The sequence below is a fragment of the Lithobates pipiens genome, unplaced genomic scaffold (genome assembly GCF_037356315.1).
Source record: "Lithobates pipiens isolate NorthernLeopardFrog02 unplaced genomic scaffold, aLitPip1_a1.2 Scaffold_22, whole genome shotgun sequence".
Classification (NCBI taxonomy): Eukaryota; Metazoa; Chordata; class Amphibia; order Anura; family Ranidae; genus Lithobates; species Lithobates pipiens.
Genome location: NW_027507784.1, coordinates 125,160,979 through 125,183,931, shown reverse-complemented (window position 1 = coordinate 125,183,931; position 22,953 = coordinate 125,160,979). Strand labels below are relative to the sequence as shown.

Sequence of the window (22,953 nt, the reverse complement as noted above, 5' to 3'; positions counted from 1 at the left end):
TGTACACTTGTCCAATTACACTGCACATTTTGACTTCCAGAATGTAGCATTTATTTACAAGGGGGACACCCAGAGCCTGTGCTCTGCTCCACCAGTCCATCTCTTCTCTGCCACCTCACCCCCAGTGACAGAATGGGGTCTTTCTGTGCATTAAGCCTGGGCCTCATCTGTGCACTTACTTAACTCTTTCAGCTCTCCTGTACCATGCAGCTAGGTACTTGGGGTCTCCGTATTGTGGGTTCGGTCCCGGTTGCTTTTGGGGAACCGACCACTATGGAGGGAACCAGAGCACCAACTCTCTCACTACCGGAGAAACAGTCGTCCATGCCTGTTACCACTCTTTGCTATCTGGCTGCTATTACATTCCCACCATTTCATGGTTACCCATAGCAATTACACTCTTGCCGCCAACTCCTTGGCTGGGTTAATCTGTATGGTGGCCTTCCATTCCTTCCTTTTCAACCCTGTGTGTGCTTTAATGGTCCTGTTCTTCTAGATACGCCATGTACCATCATGCACCCCTTTATAAATAACTTCAGATCAGGCTTTTGAACGTTTAAGAGCTTTATCATGTTGCAACAATGCTCTTCAAAGTGCACACAGTTCTCCTCTAACTAACTAACTAACCCTGGGCTGCCCGGCCATACCTTTCCAGGTAGTACTCCATAACTGGTAGTGTCCCGCAAGGTAGATTCCCATGCAGGGAGCTAGAGGGTGGATGATAATTACATCTTCATAGGAGGATTTCATGCTACTTTCCTATGCAGTCCCAAACTTCCTCTCTTCATTCCTTCTTCTCTTGAGCCCAGCCTTCTTCCTATTTATATACAGCACAGGGTGGATGGCAGAACCCAGAAAAGCCTGGGAAAAATGCAGAACGCACAATAACCTTTCCTCAGCCAGGGAAGCTCAGCACTATAGTTGCCACCTGCCTATATATAGCTATAGTATAGTTAAGTTTAAGGAGCTAAAAAAAACACAGGGGAGTACACAAGGGTATATAGCTCAACACACTGCAATGCGCAATAAAGAACTGTATGGCATAGTATTTCACTGCAGCACTGTATCTCTCTCTATCCAAATCTGTCAGATTTCCCTAAACGGCTCCAACACATTGACAATATGGCTGCTGACTTGTCAGTTTTTTTCAGATTATTGTCTTGCAAGGTCCCTTCTGACAGCGATTCAGCTATCAGTTTGGTTATAAAGTGTATTGTATTAAAGATCACATTTTTGCCCAAAAATTTGAAGTTTTGGCTAACTGTGAAACTGTGGGATTGAGCTCAAGGTGGACCATGATTGCTGAGCAGCGGAGATGACAGGCTGTGGAGAACATGGTAAAGATGGAAGGTCACCACTAGATATACAGCAAGGACTGGCAGATTGGTTGGTAGCCTGGTACGGGTTGGCAGGTACAGGTTCTGAGCAGAGAGCAGAATCAGGCAGGCCAGATCGGTAACTGGTGGACAGATCAGGTGCGAATGGCAGACAGAAGAGTAGTCATAATCTAGGCCAGAGTCAGTAACGGTGAGGCAGATTAGCATAAGGAGCAGGCAAAGACTTAATCCAGGGGTCCGTCAGGAGCAGATCGATTCAGCAGCAGAGGATCAGACACAGGAACAGGTAACAGGTTATGCAGAAAACGTTATAGACCATATGGCAGGGATCCAGTGCATCAGTTCTGTTCAAAAAGCACCCCTGGTGCCTGTCTTAGTGGCCGGTGTGCAAACATGCACGCCAGTGCCCACCCGTGCATGCATATGCTCACTTGTACATGCATGTGCATTAGAATGGCTGAAAGTAATTCTGTGCTTGCACATACGTATGTGCCTTTCCTGACAACTTGTGGTTAATGTTATATGGTGGTTGCAATAATTCTTCTGCTTTCCATTACTTTGATTAGATTACTGGTTAATTTCCCAGGAAGGGACTCTCCTCTGTTCACAGAGGCACTGTCCTGGATGGAGGCACTGCCAACTTTACTATTAATCCCACTCTTGCACTTAGCGAAGATTCTGTTCTCTCATTTACCTACAGGTCAGACACCATATCCTGTTTGGGGAGGGCCATTTTACACCCACCTAAAAGACAGCTGCACTAGAAAACTAGCATTCGATCAGTGCATGCAGCCAATGGCTTCAAGTGTTGATCTGTGTATTCTGACGAGGTAGGGGGGGGGCTCCCCACTTTCAGAATACAATAGAACCGTGGGAGAGAGCCCTCATCAATATGGCTTGTTTTGATACATGGATCTGTCAGTTTTTTGTTCAACCCCTGGACATGTATACCCAGCTCATACTTTATGTCTCCCTGGAGGCCAGTGACATATTTGTATGACTATGATAGTATCTATATTTCGTGGGCCATCTAGCCTATGAGTTGTTTCTAGTGGTTGTAAGTAAAAGTCTGTCACTTCAATTACAGGGTTGTAACCCTTATGTAGAATCTGCAAAGATAAAGGATAATACTGGGCCACAATTAGTGATGGACGAACTTCCGACGGGACGTTTCGTGAACGCGAAACGCGAACGCGGCCGATAGTTCGCGAACCGTAATGTTCACGGCGGGCCCCATTGACTTCAATGGGAGGTGAACTTTACAAACCTACAGGTCATATTTGCAGCCACAAAATAATCACTAGCTGTGCACACATAGTCCCACCACATGGCCAATGACATAACACATGTATGAGGTGAATCTGGGATCGACAACTACAAGCATTCTTTTTTTATATGTTAAATTCTGACAATTCAGGACTCAGGAGCACATGAAGGCAATGGAGGAGAGGGAAGGTCAGGGTAGGCAAAGAAGAGGGTGCAGGAGATGATCACCAGCACCGTGATATAGAGCACTGACACCAGCACTGTGATAGAGAGCACTGACATCAGCACCGTGACATAAAACACTGACATCAGCACCGTGATATAGAGCACTGACACCTGCACCGTGATAGAGTGATCTGACACCAGCACTGTGATAGAGAGCACTGACATCAGCAGTGTGACATAAAGCACTGACACCTGCACCATAAGCAGCCCCAGTCAGCATAGCACAGGGATGGTGGGAGCCCCTCATAATGAGCATAGCACAGGGATGGTGGGAGCCCCTCATAATATGCACAGCAGATGTACAGCCCCAGGAGGAAGTCAGCAGAGCACAGGGATGGTGGGAGCCCCTCATAATAAGCAGCCCCAGGAGGATGTCAGCATAGCACAGGGATGGTGGGAGCCCCTCATAATATGCACAGCAGAGGTACAGCCCCAGGAGGAAGTCAGCATAGCACAGGGATGGTGGGAGCCCCTCATAATAAGCAGCCCCAGGAGGAAGTCAGCATAGCACATAGATGGTGGGAGCCCCTCATAATCAGCATAGCACAGGGATGGTGGGAGCCCCTCATAATATGCACAGCAGAGGTACAGCCCCAGGAGGAAGTCAGCACAGCACAGGGATGGTGGGAGCCCCTCATAATAAGCAGCCCCAGGAGGAAGTCAGCACAGCACAGGGATGGTGGGAGCCCCTCATAATAAGCAGCCCCAGGAGGAAGTCAGCACAGCACAGGGATGGTGGGAGCCCCTCATAATATGCACAGCAGAGGTACAGCCCCAGGAGAAAGTCAGCAACAGCACCGAGTTAGAGAGAACTAACAGCAGCACTGATACCAGCAACTTGCTGCTGGGCCCCAAAAATATGACACTGCTCAACCTCTTCAAACAGGATGGTACGGGCATATAGTAGGGTGTTTTTTTTTTGTACAAGGAAGTGAACCAAATGAAGAAAGAAGGTCTGTGTGCTCGATTAAAAATAGTTTATAGACATATACATGGTCTACTGGTCACATGTGTTGAATTCCTCCGCGATCCATGCCTCATTCATTTTTAGAAATGTGAGGTAGTTAACACTGTCGTGAGCTAGGCGAGTACGCTTATCGGTCACGATCCCCCCTGCTGCGCTGAACGTCCTTTCGGACAGGACACTGGACGAGGGGCAAGCCAACAGTTCGATTGCAAATTGGGCAAGCTCTGGCCAGAGGTCAAGCCTTCCCACCCAGTAGTCCAGGGGTTCTTCACTCCTCAGAGCGTCCACATCGGCCGTTAACCCGATGTAGTCAGACACCTGGCGGTCTAGGCGTTCCCTGATGCTGGATCCGGATGACACCTGTCGATGGGTCGGCTGAAAGAATGACCTCATATCAGAAGTCACCAACACATCTTCAAACCGGCCTCTTCTTGCAGGCGCTGTTGGATTGGTACCTTCTCTGGGAGTGGGAATTGCTCCTCTGCCAGCGCACGCAAAAGCAGAATGCAGCATTTCTCTAAGCAAGGCCTGGAAGTGCTCCATTCTGACAGCCCTCTGTGATGGCAGTAACATTTCCGCCATTTTGTGTTTGTACCGGGGGTCTAAGTACGTTGCCACCCAGTACTGGTCCTTGACCCTTATGCTTTTTATACGGGGGTCCCTGGTAAAACACTGGAGCCTGAAGGCCCCCTTTTGCACTAAACTGGAAGCGGTGTGATGGCCTGGCTCCTGCTCATCATCCAGGATAATATCGTCCTTTTCATTCTCCTCTCCCCATCCACGCACAACAACAGGGATCCCAGAAAGGTTTAAAGCATGCTCTTATTGCTCCTCCTCATCCGCCCGGCACCAACCTCCTCTGACTTCTCTTCAGACTCCTGTTGTTCACTTGTCTCCGATAGAGTAGCCCCCCTGGGAATTCATCCAGCATTGCGACTTCCTCATCTTCCCGCTCCTGCTCCTCCACAGCTTGATCAATGACACGATGCAATGCATGCTCCATAAAGAAGGCATAAGGTACCATGTCACTGATGGTGCCATGGCTGCGACTGACCAGTTTGGTGATCTCCTCAAATGGCCGCAGAAGTCTGCATGCGTCGCGCATGAGCAGCCACTGGCGCGGTGAAAAAAAGCCCAGCTCCCCAGAACCTGTTCTGCTGCAGAGTTCATACAGGTAGACGTTAACTGCACGTTTCTGCTGGAGCAGCCTATCAAGCATATAGAAGGTTGAGTTCCATTGCGTCGGGCAATCGCAAATAAGACGTCTGACCGGCAGATTGTGTCACCGCTGAATGTCAGCAAGGCGAGCCATGGCCGTGTAAGATCTTCTGAAATGGGCCGAGATTTTCCTTGCCTGCCGCAAGATGTCCTGGACCCCAGGGTATTTGACAACAAATCACTGCACGACCAAGTTTAAGACGTGTGCCATGCATGGCACGTGCGTAATTTTGCCCTGTTTCAATGCGCTAAGCAGATTGGCACCGTTGTCACACACCACTTTACCAACTGTCAAATTGAGCGGTGTTAGCCACTGATCTGCCTGTGAACGCAAAGCTGAAAGGAGTGCCGGGCCAGTGTGGCTCTTGGCTTCCAGGCACAACAGACGCAGCACGGCATGGCAACGTCTCACCTGGCATGTCGAATAGGTTCTGGGGAGCTTGGGCTGCGCAGCAGAAGAGATGCTAGCAGTGGAAAAGGAGGAGTCAACCAAGGAGGAGAGGGAGGAGGATGGAGTAGGAGGAGGAGGAGAAGAAGAGCCAGGCCTGCATGCAATCCATGGCGGTAAAACCAAATCTACACGGGTGCCACGGGTTACATGCTTGACGGCCATCAGAAGGTTCACCCAGTGGGCAGTAAAAGTGATATACCTTCCCTGCCCGTGTTTGCTAGACCACGTGTCTGTAGTCAGATGTATCTTGGCACCGACACTGTGTGCCAGAGATACATTCACTTGCCGCTGAACATGGCCATATAGCTCTGGGATGCCCTTCTGTGAGAAATACTTCCTTCCTGGGACCTTCCATTGTGGTGTTCCAAATCTACACGGGTGCCACGGGTTACATGCTTGACGGCCATCAGAAGGTTCACCCAGTGGGCAGTAAAAGTGATATACCTTCCCTGCCCGTGTTTGCTAGACCACGTGTCTGTAGTCAGATGTATCTTGGCACCGACACTGTGTGCCAGAGATACATTCACTTGCCGCTGAACATGGCCATATAGCTCTGGGATGCCCTTCTGTGAGAAATACTTCCTTCCTGGGACCTTCCATTGTGGTGTTCCAATGGCCACAAATTTTCGAAAGGCCTCCAAGTCCACCAGTTTATATGGCAGTAGTTGGTGGGCTATCAGTTCTGACAAGCCAGCCGTCAACCGTTGGGCAAAAGGGTTATGCGGCGTCATCATTTTTTATGCTCGAACATTAGGACCACAGAAGCCTGCCTTTTTGCGGAAAAACGTGAGCTTGGCGTGATGGAAGGTGGAGTGGAGGACAATTGTGAGGAGAGAGGAAAAGAAGTAGAAGACGAGGCTGGACGGTGAGAGCCTAGAGTGTGGCTTTGTGTGTTCCGTTGCTCCCACTGGGCTCGGTGATGGCAGTTCATGTGCCTTCTTTAGGCGGTCGTCCCTAGGTGAGTGTTGGGCTTACCGCGACTAATGCGTTGACTGCAAAGATTGCAGATGGCAACACTATTGTCAGCAGCGGACACGTTAAAAAAAGCCCACACTGCGAGGGCCATGTGCCGGCGTCCTGGGAGCGCCAGATGTGACCGTACATGGTCGATGACTCGCTCCTGATACATTAGCAGTCTGCTTTGTCCCTTCTGTGCAATGTAAGTTATTCCTGCTTCTCCTCCCTATCTGATGGTCCATATCTCCCTCTGAACTCCCCTCCTCTTCCTCTCTTGTGGGCACCCACGTGACATCACTAGACACGTCATCATCGACGTCACCTTCCCCACCGCTATAAGTAGAGATCTCGGAGTAGGCAGCAACACCGGGGACCAACCTCCTCCTTGGGCTGATCTGGGTACTGTCGTCAGACTGCTGAGTGGCGGTTGTTGCTACCTCCTCTTCCTGATCCAATGCCAAGAGTGGCTGCGCATCAGAAATGTCTTGATATGGATGGATTGTGGAACTAGTAGGTTGTGATTAGCAGACTGTACCTCACTCAACCCTATATACTGTAGTACGCTATACCTTACCAGTGCTTAGAAGGACCTTTGTGGAACTAGTAGGTTGTGATTAGCAGACTGTACCTCAGTCCCTATACTGATAAAGGACTGCTGCAGAATAGGGCAGCAGTCAGCAGTAGTGCACCTCAACCCTATATATTGTGGACCTATACCAGTCCTTAAGGATTAGCAGACTGTCCCTCACTCAACCCTATATACTGTACTACGCTATACCTTACCAGCCCTTATAAGGACCTTTGTGGAACTAGTAAGTTGTGATTAGCAGACTGTACCTCCCTCAACCCTATATACTGTAGTACGCTATACCTTACCAGTCCTTAGAAGGACCTTTGTGGAACTAGTAGGTTGTGATTTGCAGACTGTACCTCAGTCCCTATACTGATAAAGGACTGCTGCAGAATAGGGCAGCAGTCAGCAGTAGTGCACCTCAACCCTATATATTGTGGACCTATACCAGTCCTTAAGGATTAGCAGACTGTACCTCACTCAACCCTATATACTGTAGTACGCTATACCTTACCAGTCCTTATAAGGACCTTTGTGGAACTAGTAGGTTGTAATTAGCAGACTGTACCTCACTCAACCCTATATACTGTAGTACGCTATACCTTACCAGTCCTTATAAGGACCTTTGTGGAACTAGTAGGTTGTGATTAGCAGACTGTACCTCAGTCCCTATACTGATAAAGGACTGCTGCAGCATAAGGGCAGCAGTCAAGTATAATATTCTTTCTATATTTGGAAGAAAGAATATTATACGTGTACAACCCTATTACCATACCAGTCCTGAAAAGGACCTTTGTGGACCCAATAGTAACAGCTAATGATTAAACTGACTGTCCCTCACTGCTACACACAGCGTCCTGTCTGTCCCTCTGTACACTGACAAAACACAGGCTGCTGCAACAATCACTTGAATAGCAGTGCACTCAAAGCTATATCCTGTACTACACCATACCAGTCCTGAAAAGGACTTTTGTGGACCTAATAGTGACAGCTAATGATTAAACTGGCTGTCCCTCTCTGCTACACACAGCGTCCTGTCTGTCCCTATCTGCACTGACAAAAGACAATCTGCTGCAACAATGACTTGAATAGCAGTGCCTCAAACCTATATCCTGAACTACACTTATACCATACCAGTCCTTAAAAGGACTTTTGTGGACCTAATAGCTAGCGATTTGGGTCACTGCAGTCTCTCCCTGCTCCACACAGCAACCTCTCCCTATAGTGACAGTAGAAAGAATGTAAAATGGCCGCCGGATCGGGTCTATTTATAAGTTAGGGGGAATGTCCAATTGTCCATGTGCTGTAATGTCTCAATTGGCTGTCCTGTACCCCATGATGGATGTGTCATCATAGGTCAAAGTTCTTTTACACAGCAAACACGTAAGTCCGCCGGGCGAACATCGGCAATAGTCCCCCGATCGGGCGAATCGCGAACAGCCGAAATTCACCGCGAACCGACCGCCGGGCCAACCGTTCGGCCATCCCTAGCCACAATATGTGCAAAATGTTACTTGACATAGTCAATGCCCTTATAGGCATAACATTTATGTGTTTTTTTTGTTTTGTTTTTTGTTTTTTTTAGTATAACGTAAGTCTTTATTAAAAATAAAAAGTCAAAGTCCATTTCCATAGATAATCACATGAAATAACATTACTTATCAGTAGCAAATTTACTTAGTGTTAGTTACCACTACTTTTATTTATTTATTTATTTATTTTATTATATCATTTCTAATACAATACAGTCCATATTTTCATTTTAAAACAATCTGCTTTATCCTGTAACACTTTTTCATTCCCCTATATCCCCCCCTCCCCCCATGTTCTGTTGACCCACTTTGAATCCACTCTATATTAATTCCACTGTTGCCTGAATGTAAGTTTCAGTTTTTTTTTAATGATCTCCACTTTTCTCACATTGCCCAATATCTATTCATTCGATCTTTCTCCATATTGCTTAAATATTCCATATTATTGATATACTCTACTCTCTGTATCCATTCTCTGATAGTAGTTTTTTTAGTCTCTAACCATCTTTTAGGGATGAGGGCTAGGGATGAGCTTCGAGTTCGAGTCGAACTCATGTTCGACTCGAACATTGCCTGTTCGCCTGTTCAGCGAACAGTGAATAATTTGGGCTGTTCGTGGCAAATTCGAAAAGCCGGAACACCCTATACAAGTCTATGGGAGAAATCTAAAGTGCTAATTTTAAAGGGTAATATGCAGGTTACTGTCCTAAAAAGTGTTTGGGGACCTGGGTCCTGCCCCAGGGAACATGGATCAATGCAAAAAAAAGTTTTAAAAACGGCCGTTTTTTCAGGAGCAGTGATTTTAATAATGATTAAAGTGAAACAATAAAAGTGTAATATTCCTTTAAATGTGGTACCTGGGGGGTGTCTTTAGTATGCCTGTGAAGGGGCGCATGTTTCTGGTGCTTAGAACTGTCCCTGCACAACTTTGTGCAGGAAAAAAAGTCTTTTAAAATCACTTGCGGCTATATTGTCGGCTCCCGTAATACAGAGAACACTCAATGAGCCGACAATTCATTCATTCATTGATAAAAAAATAAAAAAAATGTGGGGGTTCCCCTAAATTCAATTACCAGGCCCTTCAGGTCTGATATGGATATTAAGGGGAACCCTGTGTTTTTTTAAATTTAAAAAAACACAGGGTTCCCCTTAATATCCATATCAGACCTGAAGGGCCTGGTAATTGAATTTAGGGGAATCCCCACGCTTTTTTTTTTTTTTTTATCAATGAATGAATGAATTGTCGGCTAATACAGAGAACACTCATTGAGTGTTCTCTGTATTACGGGAGCCGACAATATAGCCGCAAGTGATTTTAAAATACTTTTTTTCCTGCACAAATGACACTTTGTGCAGGGACAGTTCTAAGCACGGGAAACATGCGCCCCTTCCCAGGCATACTATAGACACCCCCCAGGTACCACATTTAAAGGAATATTACACTTTTATTGTTTCACTCATTATTAAAATCACTGCTCCTGAAAAAACTGCCTTTTTTAAAACTTTTTTTTTGCATTGATCCATGTCCCCTGGGGCAGGACCCAGGTCCCCAAACACTTTTTAGGACAGTAACTTGCATATTAGCCTTTAAAATGAGCACTTTAGATTGTGAACGTTCGAGTCCCATAGACTTTAATAGGGTTCTAAAGTTCACACGAAGTTTAGGTCTGTTCGCAGGTTCTGGTGCGAACCGAACAGGGGGGTGTTCAGCTCATCCTTAATGAGGGCTTTTGCCGCATTAATCAGAAAAGGTACTAGTTTTTTTTTATATTGGTTCTTAGTTTTCTCCGAACCATAAAACAGACAAGCCCAGGGGCAATATGGTATCCTATCCCCGGTTATTGTCTCTATATAGTCTAATATACTATGCCAGTATTGTTTTATCTCTGGGCATTCCCACCATATATGGAATATTGTTCGGAGTGATTTACATTCTCTCCAACACTGTGAGGGTGGGATATATTCTGTGCAGCTTATCCGGTGTCAAATGCCACCTTATCAGACACTTATAGTTAACTTCTATAGACCTTGTATCCGATGCATAATTATATACAGCATCTATCATCTGTGTCTCATCCAATTTAATACCCATATCCTGTTCCCATTTTACTATGGCGGGTATAGCCCCTTGCCCCTCAATTTCTGAGAGAATTTCGTATACCCGGGATACCCTATGTTTTACTATATTTTTTGAGTTGCAGAGCTTTTCCATTGGCGTTAGTGTATTTTCATCCCTTATTGGACCAGGGATTGAGTTAAAAAAAATTTGAATCTGTAAGTATTCCCATTCCTTTAGGTTTTGCCACCCATATTTCTTTATTAATTCCTGTTTTGCCATTAATTCCCCTCCTAAAGTGATATCTTTTAATTGTATGTTTATCATTTGTTTCCCTAATTGCGTGCCAGTTCCTGGGATAAAAAAATTTGTGCCCTCAAGTGGAATTAATAGAGAATTATATATCCAATTATTTCTACGATATAATGCATCCCATGTTTTAAGTGTTGTTAAAGTTATTTCGTGTGCGCTATTACTTCCTATTCTATATTTTGGCGGAATCCAAATATTTTTTTGTAATTGTGAACCAAAAAGTGTCTCCTCCATTTTTACCCATTTCTTATTAGTGCCTATATTAGCCCATTCCACCAATCTCGCTAAAGTGTTTGCTATATAATACATATGTGTCTGGCAATGCCACCCCACCTTTTTTTTTTCCTAGTTAATAAGTTATAATTTACCCTTGATTTTTTGTCTTGCCATATAAATTTTACGAAAAGTGTTTTTATTACCTTAAAAAAACTTTTTTGGAATACTGATCGGGAGCATTTGAAATTTATAAGTAATTTTTGGTAAAATCACCACCTTCAACATATTAATTCTACCAATCCATGTGATTGATCCCTTTGTTCCTTAGCTCTGCTTTAATTTAATTTAACAGTGGAATGTAATTAGCTTGATATAAATCTTGGGCCGAAGTTGTAATTTTTAAACCTAAATATGTTATTTCTTTTTTCTCCCATGTAAAGGGGAATTCTTGTTGTAATAGTTTCTCTTCCTTTTTATCTAATCCTATATTCAATATAACTGTTTTTATGGGGTTTATTTAAAAATTTTAGAGAGCTCCAAAATCACTTATTTCTTTTCAGCAAAATGTTACTTGACATAGTCAATGCCCTTATAGGCATAACATTTATGGTTTTAACCACTTGCCGACAGCAGCACATCGATGTACGTTGGCAGAATGGCACGGGCAGGCAAAAGGGCATGCCCGTATGTCCCTTTGAATTTGCCGCCTAGCGGGTACACGCCGCAGGAGCGTGCCTGCGGGTCCTGCAAACTCAATATTTTCCGGCGGCCCGCAACTGCCTAGCAACATGACAGGGATCTACTGCTCCCTGTCATCAGGAGCAGTGATCTCTGTCATGTTGTAGTGAGCCCATCCCCCCTACAGTTAGAACACATCCAGGGAAGACACTTAACCCCTTGATCGCCCCCTAGTGTTTAACCCCTTCCCTGCCAGTGTCATTTATACAGTAATCAGTGGCTATTTGTAGCTCTCATCGCTGTTTAAATGTCAATGGTCCCAAAATAGTGTCAAAAGTGTCCGATCTGTCTGCCATAATGTCGCAGTCCTGATAAAAATCGCAGAATGCCACCATTACTAGTAAAAAAAAATGAATAATAAAAATGCCAGAAATCTGTCCCCTATTTTGCAGATGCTATAACTTTTACGCAAACCAATCAATATACACTTATTGTGATTTTCTTTACCAAAAATATGTAGAAGAATACATATCGGCCTAAACTGTGGTAGAAATTCGTTTTTTTATATATTTTTTGGGGGTATTTATTATAAAATATTGCTTTTTTTCAAAATTGTCAGCCTTTTTTTGTTTATCGCGCAAAAAATAAAAACCCCAGAGGTGATCAAGTACCACCAAAAGAAAGCTCTATTTGTGGCAAAAAAGGACGTAAATTTTGTTTGGATACAACATCGTAGGACCACTCAATTGTCAGCTAAAGTGACGCAGTGCCGAATCTCAAAAATGCTCTGGTCAGGAAGGGGGTAAATCCTTCCGGGGCTAAAGTGGTTAAAGGATGAGTTCCTTTTTATTCACTACATTTTATGTATTGACCGCAGGATTTCCAACACCTAATGCCAGACAAGAAGTACTTAGCAGAGCACTAGATGCATCTCTTAATCAGCTGAATGCTCAATCCTGGGGGAGGAACCTACTGAAGCTGTCACATACTGGAGTGACACGGATAAAGCCCTTACTACAGGTGAGTTGAACACAAGTTTCCTTAAGTACACTGATCCTCAGCTCTAATGCTTAAATAATAATATCCTGTTTCAAGTCTACAAATTTCTGCTGAACCCTGAACTTCTTTTGATTGCAGATGAAATATCAAAGAGGTGATGAAGAAATGTTTGAAGTCAATTTAAAATTTAGTGTGAGAGAAACCAACTGTGATAAGGATACAACCATTGATCCCACAAAGTGTGAATTCAGTGCTGGACCATACATGGTGAGTACGGCATGAACCCTATCCACTCTGTTTTGCTTTTACACGTATTAATATTAGCCTCATGTTATTAGACAGAGAGATTTTATATAAATTATACAATTATATAGAGCATCACTCCAACATTTACATGTTTACTCTAAATGTGTATGTTCTTGTTTCCCCATCAGTTCTATAATTGCAAAGAAACCTAATGCATGCCCTACCATATTCATATTTTCCAGTACCAAGTTTCTGATGTTAAAACTTGGTTACAAGCTAAAATTGTAAGGACTTTTCATCACATCGGGAGTACATACACCTTAGTTTTGGGTGCGTGGGGTGTTAGATATCTGCGGCTGATTTGCCAGGGCAATGGCTGGTTTTAGCTCTTCACGCATCATGGCACCATGGTTGATATGGTGTCAGGATGTTTGAAGCACATTATTTCTATTATTACATTGTAATATAAAATGAAACCATAGTGCAGAATCAGAATCAGTGGGAGCACTGAGTGTGTCACTTGCCACCGTTGCCTGCCCTCAGATGCAGCTCATCACTTGCCACATCACCTGCCATCAGATGCAGCTTGTCATTTGCCATCAAATGCAGCTTGTCACCTGCCACCAGATGCAGTTTGTCACTTGCCATGTCGCCTGCTACAAGATGCAGCTTGTCATTTGCCGCATCACCTGCCATCAGAGGCAGCTTGTCACTTATCATCCAAATGCAGCTTGTCACCTGCCACCAGATGTAGCTTGTCACTTGCCCTGTCACCTGCCACCAGATGCAACTTGTCACTTGCCAATGTCGCCTGCCACTAGATGCAGCTTGTCACCCGCCACCAGATTCAACTTGTCACCTGCCACATCACCTTCAATGTCGCCTGCCACTAGATACAGCTTGTCACTTGCCACGTCACCTGCCACCAGATGCAGCTTGTCACTTGCCACATTGCCTGCTACCAGATGCAGCTTGTCCCTTTCCTGAAAGACTCACAACTCTTCTCTCTGCCTCATCCCAGCGCTAAGGCACCCAAGCATGTTAATCGTCACGTGCAGTTGCTGGGTCCTATCCCAGAGTGAGGGCGGAACAGCTGCAATGTAGGGACAGGTGGGGAAAGATGATGTAATCTCTCTGCTCACTCGCCGCACCTCTGGTGGAGCAGCCTTCATTGCCCAGCTGTGAGGGTGGATCAGCGGTGATGCAGGGCGGGCGGTGAGAGAGGATGTCATCTCTCTGCTCGCCCGCCGCACCTTTTACAGTGCAGCCTTTGTGGCCCAGCTGCAAAGAGGCCACAGATCGGCACCGGTTCATGACCCAGAGGTTGGAGACCCCCGTTTTATATAATATTTATTTTAAAAAGTTGCAGGAAATGCACTGTCATAAACACCTGTGACTAAATCAGAAGTTCAATAATAATGCTGCTGCATTGAGGCCAATATAATAACCTGTGGGGTGCTCCCTAAAGTTGGAGTCTCCTTGTTTCAGGACCCCAAGAAATATGGAGTGCTGCTATGAATTATATTTGACTTAGCCCTTGTACACACGGTCGGACGTTCTGACATCCAAATCCGTTGGATTTTGTCTGACGGATTTTGTCCGAAACTGTTGCATACACACAGTTGGACAAAGTTGTCAGAAAATCCGATCGTACTTAACTTGATGACGTTATTTCGTTAGGACGGGACTACGTTCAGGCTAGTAGCCAATAGCTTTGGTCTAGCAATTTGATCTGAGCATGCGTGGCACTTTGTCCGATCGGAATTCTCTACGCATGATCGGACAAAGTCCGATCGGATCATGTTGTCGGAAAATTTTATAGCCCAGCTGGAAAACTTGGTCCGTCGGATACTCCGACAGAGCCCACACACTGTCGGATTATCCGTCAACACGGTCCTATCTGAAATTGTCCATCGGAATGTCCGACCGTGCGTACAAGGGCTTAGAGAAAACAGTGCTGTTAAATGAGCAGCTACCACCAACCATTGCCAAGGTGCCGGTGCCTATTGACTTTTTCCTTTTCTTACCTTTAGTTCTGTGTTGATTTTATAGGAGACACCGTGTGAAAGTCAAGTAATGGTATCTCGTAAAAAAGCTTTAGTTGTAAAAGCCCGTTGCAACCTCTACACCACCTCCTCATCTGAATCTCACAGCAGCGAGGAGGTAAGTATTAAAAAAAGTTTGGCTATCATATTGTTTATGTTTTAATTTGGATCTTTAAAGTGACACCAAACAATATATTTATTTTTCAAAAATAATCCATATACATTCACTGCTTAAAGAATATGTTGTCCCAACATTTCATATTCCTAATATGTACCTGTTGTACCATGTACTTCTAATTATAAGTATCCTGTTCTCTTTGAATTCCTTCCCTTGTGTGAAATACCTGGGGCTCCTGCCTGTCCCCCTGCTTTCCTATTTCAGACTGACTACATTATGCACGAGAGCACATCCATCCCGGTATAATTTGTTTTCTGGTTGTGCTGGGAGAACAGACTGCCTGTCCTCCAATGATCAGGTTTGCACTGACACACTACCCCCCTCCACCACAGTCATTCACTGAAAAGATTACTGTCCTGCTGTTTCTCCAGCCCTAGCTCTCTGATCTCCTTATACAGATATAAACAGAGATTCTGTGATCACTTATAGAAAATAAAAAAAAAGTATTTACAGTATATATATTTTTTTAATGGATTTACAAATGTTTTGCTTTTCATTACTATTTTAAACTGAATGGGTTGTTTCACAAGATAAGAGTGCACATATACTTTAATGGCCCTGTAATCTAGTTTTCATTAAATTGTTTCTTACTATGTTTTTCTGCCTCCTTTTAGCATCCTCTGTGAACTCCTGAACTTCTCCCTGCTCCCCTCACATGTGGTTTTGTGCACTGCTCTATGCACACTACACATCCCATAGTCCTTGGTCCTTAGTCCATCTCAGGAATAAAAAATCAATGGGGCAGCGCTGCAATACCGCCGGCAAAATGCTGATATTGCCACGTATTGCGGGCAGTTTTAACCCTTTTTCGGCCGGTAGCGGGGGGTAAAAGTGCCCCGCTAGCGGCCGAAATGCGCTGCAAATCCGAAGGTAAAGCGCCACTAAAAATACCGCAGACACTATGAATGAATGAATGAAATACTTGTATAGCGCACAATGCGAACTGAATCGCCTCTAGGCGCTGCTTGGTGTGAAAGCCGCTTTACTTACAGTAGGACCATAGACCAAGACTGAACATAGTCACCCCCTAACAGGAAGTTTGATTATAGCAGCCAAAAAAAAGTAATTTGGAGATCTAGAGGAGACTGAGAGTTATCAAACTTATTTTTTTTTTGTTAAAAAGACAGACAGTGGAACCTTGGTTTACGAGTAACACAGTTAACGAGCGTTTTGAAAGATGAGCAACTTTTTTTAAAAATTCTGACTCGGTTTGCGAGTGTTGTCTCCCAAAACGAGCAGAATTCAAGCTAATGGTGTGTGCAGTACCGCATTTAGCCAGAGGTGCTGGGGCACCGGGACACTTGGAATGGTTCGAAGCCATTCGGAATTACTCGGAACCACTCGGAAATACTCGGAAACACTCGGAAATACTCCGTTCCCAAGTGTTTCCGAGTTCAGCCGAGCTGTCCCTGAGTATTTCCGAGGCTCTCCAGTGCCCCCCCCCCCCCTCCACCTCTGGCCTCATGCAGTGCATGTAATAGAAGTCAATTATCTTCGTTTCCATTGACTTCTACGGGGAAACTCGCTTTGATATGCGAGTGCTTTGGATTACAAGCATTCTCCTGGAACGGATTATGTTTGTAATCCAATGTTCCACTGTACTTGAATAGAATATATATATTTTTTAAATCAGAGTTTAGTGTCACTTAAAGGAGGTATGGAACATCACTTGTGTAATGCAAATTGTGAGGCTTTGCACATTTATAGGTTGCTTTAAATTTAAAAATATAGTTTCTGAAGAAAGTGAGGAAGTTGCCAACTGGACAACATTATCCATTGTGAAGCGATAAATACATTCTGGTTGCTTTTAACTGATCATGCTAAACAATCATTATTTTCTCCTATGAGCATTATGTTTCATAAATAAATATGAATATATTTATTTGGTGCAGCAAGTTGGGGATCGGTGTAGAGAAACTGTACATCCAGACTTTTGCAGACTTTGAAAGGGGTGTTGCATATAAGCCCAATTTTTTTATTTTTATTATTTTTGCATACAGTAGTAAAAAGATATTATTGCTGTCTGTGTTCCCTGCTGGAGAGATCCACCTTCAATATTTGTCATGGAGGTAATTGTGTCCAGTACAGAAAGTGAAAGAAAATCCAAAGTTTTAGAGTTGTCACCAGAATAGGATGTAGAGGGATAGCTTCCAAAGGGAACAACTTCTGGTTAGTGGTGGAGGAAATTTCCACAAGTTTTGCTCTTATTTCCTGTTAAATTTCCTGCTGAGACAAAAAAAAAAAAAAAAAAATTCCATTCTGTATCTATTGGTGAACTTTAAATATAATTAGTCTTTCATATTTAATCTGTTTGCAGGCCTGAATTTTACATGCCCCAAATAGACGGTATATAAATAAATTGCCCTATAGGATGATATAGGATCCCTATAGGATTGAATAAAAAAGCCTCTTATGCCACGTACACACGAGCAGATTTTCCTTCGGAAAAATGTTGGATGGTTTTTCCGACGGAATTCTGCTCAAGCTTGGCTTGCATACACTACAACAAGCCGAGAAAATGAAGTTCAATGCTTCCGAGCATGCGTTGAAATGTTTCCGAGCATGTGTAGGAATTTTGCACGTCGGAATTGGTACAGACGATCGGAATCTCCCAACAAAACTTTTTCCGACCGAAAAATTGAGAACCTGCTCTCAATCTTTTGCTGAAGGGAAGGGAATTCCGCCAGCAAAAGTCCGATGGAGCATACACATGGGTGCATTTTGCAACCAAAAGCTCTCATCGGTCTTTTGCTGGCCGAATTTCCGATCGTGTGTATGGGGCATTATAAGCATTTCTTTTAAACCTGCAACATTTGTAAACTACATAATTTAGTATAATTTATTGTTCTTTTTCTTTCATGACACAAGACATTCTTGACAATTCACAGTTCACCTCATGGAAGGATAAGGAGTAATCCAGGTGAGTAATTATTAGTGATTTACCCCCCATTGATTACCCCCAGGCCCTGCTAGATATCATCAGTCACACTACCAATTGCCAACCTAGCTGTCCTTCTACCCAAAGCACATCTGAGTCCTACAGAGCAAACCACATAGAATCTTCTCTTTTTCTTCCCGACCCTTTGGTGGCTGTCTGGAACCATCTCTTTGTTCAAGTGTAGCCCTTTGAGATTATTGTATGACTAATCTCCTATTCATCTGCCCATAGCACTCAATATAGATTTTTTTCAGTCACTCAAAGTAAAAATTGCCCATGTAGTTCTTTTTCTCAGAAGTTCGGCAGCATTTCCCTTTCAGACACTAAAAAAGGACATCAGCTCCTTCTTCCTGTTTCAAAACTTCCAGAATACATGGATGGAGAAATAATTGGTCAAAAGATGTCATATACAGCTACAACTATCTGGACCAACCTACAATATGTGTTCTATGCTAATTTTTCAACAGCCTCTGGTCAATTTTATTAACACTACCTCAGCAAGGAGCAAACTAAGGCCTCATTCATGTTTGGAAATGGGGCCATTAGCAATTATATGCAGGAAACCCAGCAGGCCAGCAATGGGAGGCTGACAGCTCCTTCAGCTAATCCTGGCCATTTGCTTGTAATCACTCATAAAGCAATTCCTGCAATGATTGGCCCTTAATACAGATTGCAAGTATTCTCTTCAATGATTAAAAAAAAAAAACAAAGGGCTTTATTTGACCAGAGCTGCTTACACATTAGTATATGACTGAACACAAAGACCAGCTCTTTTATAAGTTACTAAACTTTCTGAAGGCTGATTAAATACTTTCTCTATGGTACCTAAGCATATAGTATCAATATTCATAGGCTGCTCTACTGTGATATTTTTAATAAAGCAGCCAAGTGGCACCCCTGGTTTAGCTTCTTTCCAACTTGTCATTGACAGGCTTTTGAGCGGAGGAATTTCCTCTGGTCTTGTGTGACTTCCGCGCTAAATTGTGAATAATCACACATACAGTGGGTATAGAAAAAAATCACCCCCCTTTAAAGTGGTGGTAAACTGTTCTACCACTTGTACCTACAGGTAAGCCTATAATAAGACTTACCTGTAGGTACTGTGAATATCTCCTAAACTTGCACTGTTTAGGAGATATTCAGAGTGCATCCAGCCTGTGATGTCACCGTCACTCTGAAGGTTCGGCTATAATTAATCTCCCAAAAAATATATAAAAAACGAATTTCTTCCTCAGTTTAGGCCGATTTATATTCTTCTACATATTTTTGATTTAAAAAAATCACAAGAAGCGCATATTGATTAGTTTGCACAAAAGTTTTTAGTTTTTTTTAACCGCGCCCATCCCGCAGAGCTTGCATGCAGAAGCGAACCCATACATGAGTAGCGCCCGCATATGAAAAAGGTGTTAAAACCACACATGTGAGGTATTGCCGCGATTGGTAGAGCAAGAGCAATAATTCTAGCCCTAGACCTCCTCTGTAACTCAAAACATGCAACCTATAGAATTTTTTAAATGTCGCCTATAGAGATTTTTAAGGGTAAAAGTTTGGCGCCATTCCACGAGCGGGCACAATTTTGAAGCTTGACATGTTGGGTATCAATTTACTCAGAGTAACATTATTTTTCACAATATAAAAAAATTGTGCTAACTTTACTGTTGTCTTATTTATTTTTTTTCAAAAAAGTTAATTTTTTCCCCAAAAAATAAGCTTGTAAGACCGCTGCGCAAATACGGTATGACAGAAAGTATTGCAATGACTGCCATTTTATTCTCCAGGGTGTTAGAAAAAAATATATAATGTTTGGGGGTTCTAAATAATTTTCTAGCAAACAAAAAGAGTTTTTAACTTGTAAACACCAAATCTCAGAAAGAGGCTCGGTTAAACCACTGTGTGGTAATTTTAGTGGTGTGCGTTGGGTCATTGTCATGTTGTCAAATGTCAAATCTTCTTCCCATTGACAACTTTCTGGCAGAGGACAGCAAATTTTCCTAAAAAAGTGCCCCAGTCCCTGCTGCTGGGAAACACCCCCATAGCAGGATATTACCACCTCCATGCTTTACTGTGCTTTATTGCTTTACTGTAGGAATGGTGTTATTTGGATGGTGAGGTGTATTGGATTTCTACCAGCCATATCGTTTGGTGTTGAGGCCAAATAATAACATTTTTGATTCATCTGACCATAGCAACTTTTTCCATGTGGCCTCAGAATCTTCAAGGTGTGTTTTGGCAAAGCTCAGTCGTGACTGCCTGTGGCCTTTCTTGAGAAGTGGCTTTTTTCTTGCAATTCTCCCATACAAGCCACATTTGTGGAGAATTTGTAATGTTGTTGTCACATGCACACAATGACCACTCTTTGTCATAGATTCCTGCAACTGCTTTAGAGTTGCTGTAGGCCTCTTGGTAGTCACTCTGACCAGTTTCTTCCTGGCTCTTTCACCCAGTTTGGAGCGACGTCCTGATCCAAGGAGGGTCCAAAGAGGGTCTGTGTTGTATCAAATACCTTGCACTTCTTAATAATAGTCTTTATTGTGTTTCTAGTCATTGAAAAAGCCTTTAAAATTGTATCCATCTCCTGACTTGTGCCTGTCCACTACTTAATCCCGGAGTTCTTTTGACAGTGCTTTGCCACCTATAGTTGATTGTTTGCTTCAGTTGCACTACTAGGGACTGAAATGCTCCAGGAAAGGTCTTTTCATTTTGAGCTAATCAAAATGACCACTGTTATATTCTTAATATCTAAATTTCAATTGGCTTTATTATATTTTATTTAGAATATCAATTCTCCATATTGTGTGAAAGAAAAACTCTGAATCAATCAATCTCCATGTTATGACATGCTAAAATTGAAAAATAAACATTTAAAACCTGTCAGGATTTTGATGAATATTGTAAATCTTATATATGCTTTTAAAGGACATATGCCTATGTAACTGAGATGTTGTTTACGGTTTAGATTCCCCCCCCCCCCCACACTTTTTGTCATTAGAATGGTCAGCTATGTTTAAGTGATACCAGATGTTGGTAACAACTCTTTAGCCCACACCCTTGTGAAGGAGGGTTTATTCTTTTGCCGCAAATTTAGAAGCTTTGAGTGATATAGGCGAAAAGCTTCTAAAAAGACAATCTCTTTGATTCCTACACTCAGCTTTGAAACATACATCCCAGCACACAGACTCTCAGCTATTTTCAGCATACAAAGGGTTATTCGGCCATTTTAGATTCCAAAAAAACATTGTTTGATGTTAAGTATTTTTATATCTTTGAAACGAATGAACGATACAAGAATTTTATCATTGTACTATTTTTGTAAGTATTATTTTCTACTTTAGTGTGTATAATAAAACACACATTTTTGATTTACGCTGACTCAGAACTAATTAAGGAAATTCGTCTCACAATCTCAATCGGTCTTACCAGATATATATAAGAGATACTTATATATACATTTTTTTTATATTTTTACAACCACAGCTGATCACAGCTGAAAGTCAAATGGCTTTATGTGACATTGGGAAGGTGATTAGCTATACCTGATTGAGTTTACAAGTCATTTTTAGGAGTGGGTGATCCTTTTTCCAACTCAGTGATTCCATTTTTGATTTTTATTTCTGACATGGTGTTGCATCTTTCACTTGGTAAATACAGCTGGATAAAACAAAAATGGTGTCTGTCTTTGTTTGAGGCTACAAAGTAACAAAATTTGATTATTTTAAATCTGTACATGAGGTTATTGTTATGACAATCCTTTTTAACGTTTTATCACTTTTCATTACATTGGCAAATATGTTAAAGGGACCAACCATCCTGCTTGCTAATGTAAGGTTAAGGTTTCTAAACACACCAGTCTGTTATCTGTTCTATTGAAATTTGACTAAAGTTCCATGATATTCATCCTATTTTGATGATTCCCATATAGCTTACTAAAATATGCTCTGTCAGCTGTATCTTCTGGAGACAAAGCATGTTGTTTTTTGCTTTTTGATTTTTCTTTGTAAGTTTTGTATACTATTTTTGTTTTCAGTACCAAGGCCACTGTTTGTACGGCTGCTGTACTTTTTATGTACAGCAAAAAAAAAAAAACCTGTTAAAAAAAAAGCTCATAAGTGGAGCTCATAGTAGTCTACTAACACCAAGAGACAGACCAGCCCATCTATCGTATATACAGTTTCCAGATTTCCAGTCCAGGCCAAAATATTATCAAACGGTCATTCATTACCAATCAAATTCTTTTCCAACAAAAGATATGATTGAGGGAAGTTTTTCTTGTTTTTTTTCCCCTGACAGTTATGCAATTAACCTTTTGATTAGGTCTAAACCAGCCTGTTCTGTGACAATCAGCTTACATGTAGATGTCTAGAGGCAAATGCCTATGAGGATTAAGGGATACAATAAAAATGCATTACTAATGCTGAAGAAATAGGAGTAATGCTAGGAGATTCCACAAGGGTTGGGTTAGACAGAATGTATGGACTGTAACTCTTGCGAGTGCGTTTGTGTCCTTATAGTGCTGTATTTATCTCCTATTGCTGTGATAGTAGTCTGCAATGTTTATTCTCATATAATAATACATTGTTTTCTTCTAATTTGTGTGTTAGAGAGGTTTCCAGCCCAATGGGATCCATTTGGAAAGAGGACTCAGATGATAAACCCACGCTGGGAGGAGGAAGATAGGACTTCAGACCATTTTCTCTTCGAATAGATATATGTTGTGTACTTTACATATGTTATGTAATATTAAAACATTCTACTGATACTCAA

At 42.6% G+C, this 22,953-nt stretch overlaps 1 protein-coding gene across 2 annotated transcripts in view; it reads left to right on the top strand.

The window, feature by feature from the left end:
* SPP2 (secreted phosphoprotein 2) overlaps nt 1-22,953 on the top strand; it is a 25,774-nt gene extending 2,821 nt beyond the window's left edge. Inside the window, exons 2-6 of one of the 2 annotated variants that reach the window (XM_077448221.1) lie at nt 12,664-12,806; nt 12,924-13,052; nt 15,084-15,194; nt 18,123-18,174; nt 22,791-22,953. In XM_077448221.1, the coding sequence (XP_077304347.1) occupies nt 12,664-12,806; nt 12,924-13,052; nt 15,084-15,194; nt 18,123-18,174; nt 22,791-22,894 (539 nt within the window). In that variant the 3' untranslated portion in view covers nt 22,895-22,953. The remainder of the gene's footprint in view (nt 1-12,663; nt 12,807-12,923; nt 13,053-15,083; nt 15,195-18,122; nt 18,175-22,790) is intronic. The other variant, XM_077448222.1, reaches the window with a different exon arrangement.